Here is a 10,457-nt window from a genome sequence, read left to right as displayed (position 1 = left end):
GAAAAGAAAAAGCAATAGGTCTACATACAGTTCTTCCAGTTAAGATAAAAACAGTATTCCACAATAATAATAAAAAGAGTTTTCCCTCAGTAAACTTATTAATAGTAAGCTGTAGTAGTTATGTTTAGGTATAGGGTCATGTATAATAAGGTAGTATGTGCTTTATATTTACTAATAAGCAGCCAATATGCTAGTAATATGCATACTAATAAGCAACTAATTAATAGTGAATAGTGTTCCCTAATAAAAGCTTTTTTTATTTTAAGTTATAAATTTAACTAAAACTAATTCACACAAGTAAGCCATCTAATTTTTCAATGCACAACCTATTTAATAAAGATAACATGAGCATCTAAATATAAAGTATTGCACATTTTACAGAGATTTGGGTTACACTTTATGTGAAGGTGTCCTTGTTATTTGCTTCGTTTTACTACCATAGTGCAAGCCAGATCTTACTCTCGTTTGTTTGCCTCTCCCATTACGGAAGAGGGTGGAGTTTAAAATCCACACATAAAGCGTCGATTTATCCGGGTTTGGGCAATCTCCAGAAGAAATCGCTGTTACAATGAATTACCAGCAAGGATACGGTGCACCGGCCGCCGGAGGGGTATGATTTAGCAGTTTTCTCTTAATTATATCAATTCATTCGCTGTACATGAACGTTTTATACAGAACATGAGCTTGTTTAATGTTATCTAAGTTGTGAATTCTGTTAGACGATGGTTTACCGTGGGCGCATTAAAGGGAAAGTGTTAGTATGTTTTGTGGCGTTTAAAGCTGTCCTGAAGGTTGGTAAATAAATATGGCATTTAATTGTTGCTGGTCTGCCTAACTAACGTTACCTCTGGTTTACAAAACGCACGAGGCCTGCGTCCCAATGTGCGCACTATCATCCTAAATTCTTTGATAGTAGTAATGTTCAATACTAGTTAGGGCAGATATGGTGGATAGTATGCACATTGGGACGCAGGGCTGGTTTTAATCAGCAGATTAGTACAGTAACCCTTGACCAGAACTGGGTGTGTCTGATTATACGACTGTAGGTCAATGGTGTTCATACTAGTCCTGACCCACAGCACTGAGAATTTGACATGTTTCTCTTCTCTGATGCATTCATTCAACTAATGTTCACTGAATAATGCTGTTTGAATTTATACCATTTAATTGTGTATCAGTTCCTCCTATATGCAACTTATGCGCACATAATTTTAGTTTCTCTGCTTCTTGCGGGAAGGCTTTATTTTATCAGATGCTTCAGAAATAATGTTTTTGGTTTTAACTATATAAATAAATATATATATATATACATACATACATACATACAGGTCATAAAATTAGAATATCATGAAAAAGTTGATTTATTTCAGTAATACCATTCAAAAAAACTTGTATATTAGATTCATTCATTACACACAGACTGATATATTTCAAATGTTTATTTCCTTTAATTTTGACGATTATAACTGACAACTAATGAAAGTCCCAAATTCAGTATCTCAGAAAATTAGAATATTGTGAAGATGTTCAATATTGAAGACCCCTGGTGCCACACTCTAATCAGCTAATTAACTCAAAACACCTGCAAAAGCCTTTAAATGGTCTCTCAGTCTAGTTCTGTAGGCTACACAATCATGGGGAAGACTGCTGACTTGACAGTTGTCCAAAAGACGACCATTGACACCTTGCACAAGGAGGGCAAGACACAAAAGGTCATTGCTAAAGAGGCTGGCTGTTCACAGAGCTCTGTGTCCAAGCACATTAATAGAGAGGCGAAGGGAAGGACAAGATGTGGTAGAAAAAAAGTGTACAAGCAATAAGGAAAACCGCACCCTGGAGAGGATTGTGAAACAAAACCCATTCAAAAATGTGCGGGAGATTCACAAAGAGTGGACTGCAGCTGGAGTCAGTGCTTCAAGAACCAACACGCACAGACGTATGCAAGACATGGGTTTCAGCTGTCGCATTCCTTGTGTCAAGCCACTCTTGAACAAGAGACAGCGTCAGAAGCGTCTTGACTGGACTGCTGCTGAGTGGTCCAAAGTTATGTTCTCTGATGAAAGTAAATTTTGCATTTCCTTTGGAAATCAAGGTCCCAGAGTCTGGAGGAAGAGAGGAGAGGCACATAATCCACGTTGCTTGAGGTCCAGTGTAAAGTTTGCACAGTCATTGATGGTTTGGGGTGCCATGTCATCTGCTGGTGTTGGTCCATTGTGTTTTCTGAGGTCCAAGGTCTACGCAGCCGTCTACCAGGAAGTTTTAGAGCACTTCATGCTTCTTGCTGCTGACCAACTTTATGGAGATGCAGATTTCATTTTCCAACAGGACTTGGCACCTGCACACACTGCCAAAGCTACCAGTACCTGGTTTAAGGACCATGGTATCCCTGTTCTTGATTGGCCAGCAAACTCGCCTGACCTTAACCCCATAGAAAACCTATGGGGTATTGTAAAGAGTAATATGCAATATGCCAGACCCAACAATTCAGAAGAGCTGAAGGTCACTATCAGAGCAACATGGGCTCTCATAAGACCTGAGCAGTGCCACAGACTGATCGACTCCATGCCACGCCGCATTGATGCAGTAATCCAGGCCAAAGGAGCCCCAACTAAATATTGAGTGCTGTACATGTTCATACTTTTCAGTTGGCCAACATTTCTAAAAATATATTTTTTTGCATTGGTCTTAATTGATATTCTAATTTTCTGAGATACTGAATTTGGGACTTTCATTAGTTGTCAGTTATAATCATCAAAATGAAAGGAAATAAACATTTGAAATATATCAGTCTGTGTGTAATGAATGAATCTAATATACAAGTTTCACTTTTTGAATGGTATTACTGAAATAAATCAACTTTTTCATGATATTCTAATTTTATGACCAGCACCTGTATGTATATATGTATATACACACAGACTTTGTGTAGACCTGTAAACAAAATTATGTAGACACATACTGAACCTAGAATAAGTATGCTGTACTGTGTATACAGTACTATTTGCATGATGTAAACTCAGAGCTTGTCTTCAGGCTTAAAGGGATCATTTACTCACCCTCGAGATGTTCCAGAAGTTTCTTTCTTCTTTCAAATCAAAAGATATTTTTAAGAATGTTGGAACCAAACAGTTGCCTTCCATATTTTCCATACTTTAAGTTAATTGAGTTTCAGTCATGTTCAGGGTTATTTAAACACTACCATTTAAAAAAAAAAAGATATATAGATAAATATTCACTGTAAAAATGTGGTGACAGTGAACAGTGATTCAAGGTTTACAGGATGGCATATTGATATTTTATAAAGTGATGTAATGTTAAAATGCAGTTGGTAAAATAGACAACCACATGATGAAATTTCATCTTAAGCAGCCTGACCATAAGCCATAGCTGATTCTCAAATATATAGTGTGCACACTGCACAGGGTCAAACACACAAAGATAAAATGCCATCAGGGTAACACACATGACATTACGTCATTGCAATAAACATTAATTACAGAAAATGTAACACAGACCGTAAACTAATTTTCAAAATGAATATTTAAAAAAATAAGAAGACTATGTTTAATAAAGAATCATATGTAGTGCATTACATATAGGCAGAGCTGGGTAGTAACTATTACATGTAATCTGGATTACGTAGTCAGATTCCAAAAATGAAGTACTTGTAATTAGAGTAAATGACATTTTAAAGTACTCGTAATCAGACTACAGTTACATTTTTATGGATTACATGATTACATATTATTCACACAATTGCAATAAATTATTCATAAATGATTAATTCTCCCTAATTTCTCTTTTTCATCTTTTGCATTTTCCTTTCTAAAATAGCCTAACGATTATATACATATTATATATGTGTATATATAGTCCAGTTTTGTGGACATTCACACAGAGACAGCATTTGACCACTGGATAAAAATAATTTCAGGTTTAAGAAGGGTTTCAACATTGCATCAACTACTGATGAACACATTCCTTTTTATTTGAATTATTACTCTGTAGGTTTTTTTTTTAACCATGTGTTATTAATTAATGCACATTCACATTATTTCTTAGTTACATGTAATGCAGGCATTCCAAAACTTTTTGTCATCTGTACCTTATTCACCGAATATATTTGCTTTAAGTTTTTTAAATAAATATTTCAATAATTAAGTATCACATTTGCATCTTCACGGTTTCTTTGATGTTGATTAATGATCACATGGCATGCAGGTAAATATATTTGATCTTTTTTAGTAATTGTTTTATTTAAAACAAAGACTATAGAAATACAAGGGCGGTTCACTCCTATAGGCCTACTTATGAATGGAAGAAACTGCAATGCGCAATATGTAGGATTAGTCCCACCTTCTAAATGAAAGGGCCAAATTTCCCATAGAAACCTGACTAGACCAGCTAATGCACATGCACAGTATAAGCAGGTTATGATTCCGCTGAAAAATAAGCTTTTTAAATGCTATTTGAGCATAAGAAACAACATTCATTGGGCCATTAATTTCAGATTTTTGTTGCTGATTTGACATGTAATTTAATAGTGAGTTCAGCAAGCAGTTTTTGAGATTTCAGGATTCCCCCATTCATTAAGATTAAGAAGGCGTTGCAAATATGGCCGCCGAGTGAAGGGACTTTCCTCAAAAGGGAGTTAGTTTTAAAAAAATTTTTTTTAGTCAGCTTTTCATTAAACACACAACCCCCCTGCAGTTCCTTTACGAACCCTAGTTTGGGAAACCTTGATGTAATTTACAATATAAAGTGCATGAAACATTATATTACAATGAATGGAACAAGTTTTCTTACTCTTTGCATTTTTTACATCATTATGGTACAAGATAATGCTATTTAAATCAATGTGATTAATGAGTTAAATCAAAAGTAATCTAAAAGTAATCTGATTATATTACCTAAAATGTGTAATGTAATGGATTACGTTACTGACTACAATTTTTGTCATGTAATCTGGAATCAGTAACGGATTACAATTTGTAAGTAATCTACCCAGCTCTGTTACTTCTGGGAATTACCTTTTTACTGTTTGTCAACTTAAATTATAGTAAATCATTGCTGTAAGTTGCTAAAAATACTACGTTTGACAGCATTTTACAATAAAATTATATGTAATGTTAAACCATTTATAGATTTTAACTTTTGACTTAAAGTCAAACAATTAACAGGTTTTTACTGTACCAGTGTTGCAGTTTTTTGTGTGTATACAAAAGGTATACAAATTAAACTTATAGCAGAAATATGCATTTAAAATTGACATTCTCTCTAATCAGAATGTGCCTCTCCCTGTTACCGCAATTTATAATGGCACTAAAATCAGCTCCTTCCTCGTTCTTCTGTAGTATCCAGGTGGGTTCCCTGGACAGCAGCAGGACCCTCTGTATGGATACTTCACTGCAGTCGCTGGTCAAGTAAGACGGTGTTTCATTTTCTCTTTAAAAGTTATTGCATAGAAATTCTGCTGAGATTCCATAGAGTAGCCTATACACATCAGTCTTTCTCATAGAAAGTTTAAATTCATTATATGCTACTTCGTTTCATTCTGCTGAACAATCATAAATGCATTTTTCTCTAATATTAATATTATAGAGTTATTGATAAATATAGGTATATGTTTTTGTCTAGGATGGCCAGATATCTGCAGAGGAACTTCAGACTTGTTTGACTCAGGCCAACTTCTCTGGTGGCTACAGACGTAAGAATGTTTGTCTTAATTTAATAGAGATGCAGAATGTACACAATTTCCCATAATTGTAAACTGAAAGTATTTGTAGATTTATAACTTTGCAGATTGGTAACAATCAATCTTTGTCTTGCAGCTTTCAACATTGAGACTTGTAGACTGATGATCAGCATGCTCGATGTATCCTTCTCACTCACACTGAAGACATTTCAGACACACTGATTCGTTTCAGACGTATTATGGTTTTCAACACTGGATGTATTAGACCTTACTACTATGCCAACCCTGGTTCTAAATCAGTTGTGTCCATTTCTTGAACTTTTTTTCCCTAACTTAGCTTTTCACCAGAGAGACATGTCTTGCTCAATGGGTTTCAATGAGTTTAAGGAGTTGTGGGCAGTGCTCAGTGGCTGGAAGCAGCACTTCATGAGCATTGACAGGGACGCGAGTGGCACAGTTGACCCACAGGAAATGAGCCAAGCCATTACCTCTATGGGTAAAACTTCTTATGAGTCAATTTGTTCAATTTATGTTAGTTTGGGGAACAATTCTCACCAATAACTGACTAAACTACTACTTTGGCAGAAATAAACTCCCTATTTGCTGCTTATTAATAGTTAGTAAGGTAGTTGTTAAGTTTAGGTATGGGGCAGGATTAAGGGAACTAAAATATGGTCATGTAGTATAAGACATTAATATGTGCTCCATAAGTACTAATAAACAGCCAATATGTTAATAGTTTGCATGCTAATAAGCAACTAGTAATTGGTCCCTAAACTATAGTATAGACTTCAATCCATATTCTTTGAGCTGAACAGAGAGCATTTGAAAAGCAGTGATAATGTAGCGTAGTCATGCTCTATATAATCATATAGAAAATCTATGGTAACAGTATTTTCGTAAAGACTTTGGTTAATGTGATGTCTGAATACATCAGCCCTACTGCTAGATCCGAGGTCTTCCTTTAGCAGGGCTGTGGATGAATGAATAAAAAGACAGAATGGAATATCTTTAGGGATTTTTATTTGTGCTTCCTGACAAGAATGCAAAAACAGTGTGGATGCCGTTTGATTTCCATCTGGCTAATTAGTGGCAAGAGGTTTAAATGGAACGTATTAATGTGTTTTCAAAGGTCATGGTGTGTCATGTTTGCAGGGTACAGGCTGAGTCCTCAGGGCATGAACTGCATAATTAAGCGTTACAGCTCTAATGGGAAGATCTCATTTGATGATTATGTCGCTTGCTGCGTCAAACTGAGGAGCTTGACTGGTAAGTATGAAAAATTGTAATGATTTTTTTGTCTCCTTAAATTCTGATTGTAAATGGAGCTTTCCATTTAGTGAACTATTAGGTTGAATTATGCCTGTTCCACATACTGTGTGGGTTTTCTGTTTAACAGACGAAATTAAGTTATTTTAAATAATGGAAATAAAAAAAAATGTTTTTTGGGGAGGGGGTAATTGATCTGCTACAAACTTGATCCTTATGAAATCATATGTACATGAAGGACAACCCTTAAATAGAGCGTAAACCTGCAGAGCGGTTTTTATTTTCCTGTTGTTAGTGCTGAAATAATCTGAAGTTACACAGATACTCATAGAGTATGTGCAACAGGCTTTAGTGTAATCTGGGACACATTTTTATTTACTTATTCATTTTACACACTTTGGAAATGTATTGTCATCTCCACACTTCCAGCTAACAAATGACCGCTCTCTGGAGTGGTCAAGATCAAGGGCTGTCAGTGCATGTGATTTTTAAACTCAAAGTTTAGGTGTTCCAGATTACCCTAATGATAATTTGACTTTCACCAGCATTGTTTTAATTAAGTGAACAATTGTAATGTGTTTGTCTCATGATCAGATGTGTTCAGAAAGAGGGACCAGGCACAACAGGGAGTGGCGTCATTTCAATACGATGATGTAAGTCCTCAAAACATTACAGAACATAATATACTGAAGAAAAACTGTTGCTTAGGGCAAGAGAATGTAATTTATTTAAAAAAAAAAATCCAAAATAAGTACAATGTAATCTGTAAATCAACATGCTATTAGTTCAAATAAAACAAAAGACTAAATAGGTATTCTTAAATAATCGTTAGAATCATTGGACAAAGGCTAATAGTGGGCCTCGGTTACAGTAGTAACTCACTGGATGGGGACCACAGAAAGACTATTCTGATGTGATATAATCATGGTAAAGCTGTATAGTAATAATATGCTGTTGGTAGGAATAAAACATTGCAAGGCTCAAATTTCTACATTATTCACCAGCATACTTTATTGTTTATGTGGTCCCTAAACTGCTAATGTGCAAAATCAGGTGTGCGAAATGGACTGTAGGTTTGCTGGTGGGAGTTTGAGAGACAAAGGATGTGGTCAATGAATGTGTGGGGGGGCATACTGCTGTTGTACACAGTGTGGGGAAAAAGTGCACTCATTATTAAGTTTTACATTTATAATGTAAGCCTCTAATATGTGAATTTATGCAGTTATAGATTGATTTATTTTTCTGCATCTCTTTTCACAGTTCATCCAGTGCACCATGAGCATCTGAGAGAAGCCTCTGGGTTCATGCAAAGATCCACGAATAAAAAAAAATGTATAATTTTCATTTTTATAACTTTTAACAATTTACTTACATGTGCTTTCATGTCATACTTTGCCAATATTGTAGTACTTATATAAAACATGCATTTAAACAATATTGTTTGCAATTGCACTATTGCATTATTCATATGACTAAGTACGGAATGCCTCTGCACCAATGACATTTATAGTCTATCCACTCAAAATTGAACATATATTCTATATCAAGTAATTGTATCAAAACAGCTATACATAAATCCATTATATTAATGTTTATAATATCCTAATGCCTTACAGTCACATTTAGCAGATTACAGCGACAATATTATAGTATATCACCATAACCAGCATCCCACTTATGGAGTTTTTTCCTCCAATGTTGTTCGAGTAGCATCAGTTAAGAATTTTGATTATGGATTCATGTGTGTGTTAATGTCTTAATTTGACGCGGTCAGTAATGAATACTTTGTTAATGTGAGGTGTGCTAAACTTCAGATCCATGTGTGAGTGCTGTTAACTGGAAGTCATGTTTTATTATATATCGCCAAATAATTCTTGACACTTGTGTCTGCTTTACTTTTTGACTCTGTGCAATGACTGTTTGAAATGTTAGTGAGATCTGTTTGAGTATATTTTCATGTACACTCAATGAATTATTTTTAAATAACACACCATTCCCTGTTTGACTTAATAAATGGCAACAGAACACCTATCTTCCAGTAGTTACATCTTGTGTGACAAGTTCTTTACACAGACTAAATGTGCACACAGATATGAATGTGTGAGTTTTGTTCTGAGATTTTTTTTCTTCTTCTGTGTATTACTATTGGTTATGTGCATTTCTTAACACTTTTAAAAAACTTCATGTAGTTGTATTTTCCAACAATCGATTTGACAGACCAGTTAGTCAGTTCCAGAATGCAAACCCACTAAAAATTAGCTTATGTCTAAAAATCAAGTGATTGGACTGTGAAGGTGTGCAGTATGGTTTGTGGTTTGCTGGTGGGAATTTGAGGGACAAAACATTTCAAAGAAGAATGTGGTTAGGGTATGCAGTAGAAAAATGATTGACACTTTAGTGCACAGAAACCTGCTGTTGTATACAGTGTGAAATAAAACAAAAATAGCACTCATTATTGAGAAATGTGTATAACCAGTTCTTCATTTGGAAATCAAAGAGGTGAGATTGCAAATAATGAAATAAATGCGTTATTTTAAACACATTGTTCATCCAGATGTTACGTTTAATTTATGGTATTCAAATTCAGTTATAATACAAGCCTCTAATTTAGACATTTTAGTTTTTAAACATTTAAATTTCTTCAAGTCATTGTCTTGTTACATCACCCAACATTTTTAAAGCTTGAATCATGAACTGTGGTCCTAACATTCTCTTGTAAAATGCACTGATGCGGTTTTGAATCTTTTGTTCTTTAAATAATTGTGACAAAGCAAGTGTCCAGGCCCTAATGCACCAAAGCAGTGCTAGCCTATGATGTTTACACCATGCTTCGCAGTTGGGAACAGGTTTAGGTGTTGGTGTGCAGTGGTCTTTTCTCTCTAAAAAGGTTGACGTCCACAAAACATTTTCCTAGGCAGGTTTTTGAGGTTGCGGGCAAACATGAGACACGTCTCAATAAAACCACACAGCAGTGCTTTTCTTTCATGTACCCCATTCCTGTTTAGTTCAGTTCAGACTTTCCAACAGTGGACATATGAACAAAAACTTCTAGTATGTCTTTCTCACCTCTTGCTGGATTGCCCATTGTGTGATCTTTGCAGGGTGTGCTCTCCTATGCTGAGAAAATAAAAAAAATTGGTGTAGGAGTTACTTTGAAACAAATTTCAATCAGAAATTGCTTATAAATTTCACAAATTGCTACAAAGAAATGTCAAGGAACATTAATGTTTTTTTATTCATTAATGGTTTGTTGTTGTTGTTTTTTATGTGAAAAGACTGAATTAGTATTTTCTTGTAAAACACTCCAATAATCGTTATTTACAATTTTTTCCCCCAATGTTGTTCGAGCAACAGTTAAGAATTTGATTATGGATTCATGGACATCCAGGTCTTCAGCAATGATTGTGTTGCTTTTTCCAGCTTTGTGCATCTCTGTAATGCATTTTTTTTGTGCTTTTGTGCTATGTGGGCCTTTATTTACAGGGCAGGTCAC

General features: G+C 35.0%; 1 protein-coding gene across 1 annotated transcript; it reads left to right on the top strand.

The window, feature by feature from the left end:
- Positions 1-483: 483 nt before the first annotated feature.
- Positions 484-8,997, top strand: LOC306887468 (sorcin-like). The gene is made up of 8 exons (XM_079445210.1): positions 484-610; positions 5,355-5,423; positions 5,638-5,707; positions 5,832-5,875; positions 6,044-6,191; positions 6,851-6,964; positions 7,559-7,617; positions 8,225-8,997. The coding sequence occupies exons 1-8, from the start codon at positions 569-571 to the stop codon at positions 8,249-8,251; spliced, it is 573 nt and encodes a 190-aa protein (XP_079301336.1). The 5' UTR covers positions 484-568; the 3' UTR covers positions 8,252-8,997.
- The last annotated feature ends 1,460 nt before the right edge of the window (positions 8,998-10,457 follow it).

Source organism: Barbus barbus (genome assembly GCF_936440315.1).
Source record: "Barbus barbus genome assembly, chromosome: 21".
Classification (NCBI taxonomy): domain Eukaryota; kingdom Metazoa; phylum Chordata; class Actinopteri; order Cypriniformes; family Cyprinidae; genus Barbus; species Barbus barbus.
Note: the sequence above shows the minus strand (reverse complement) of the source record. Positions and strands in the feature narration are given on the sequence as shown.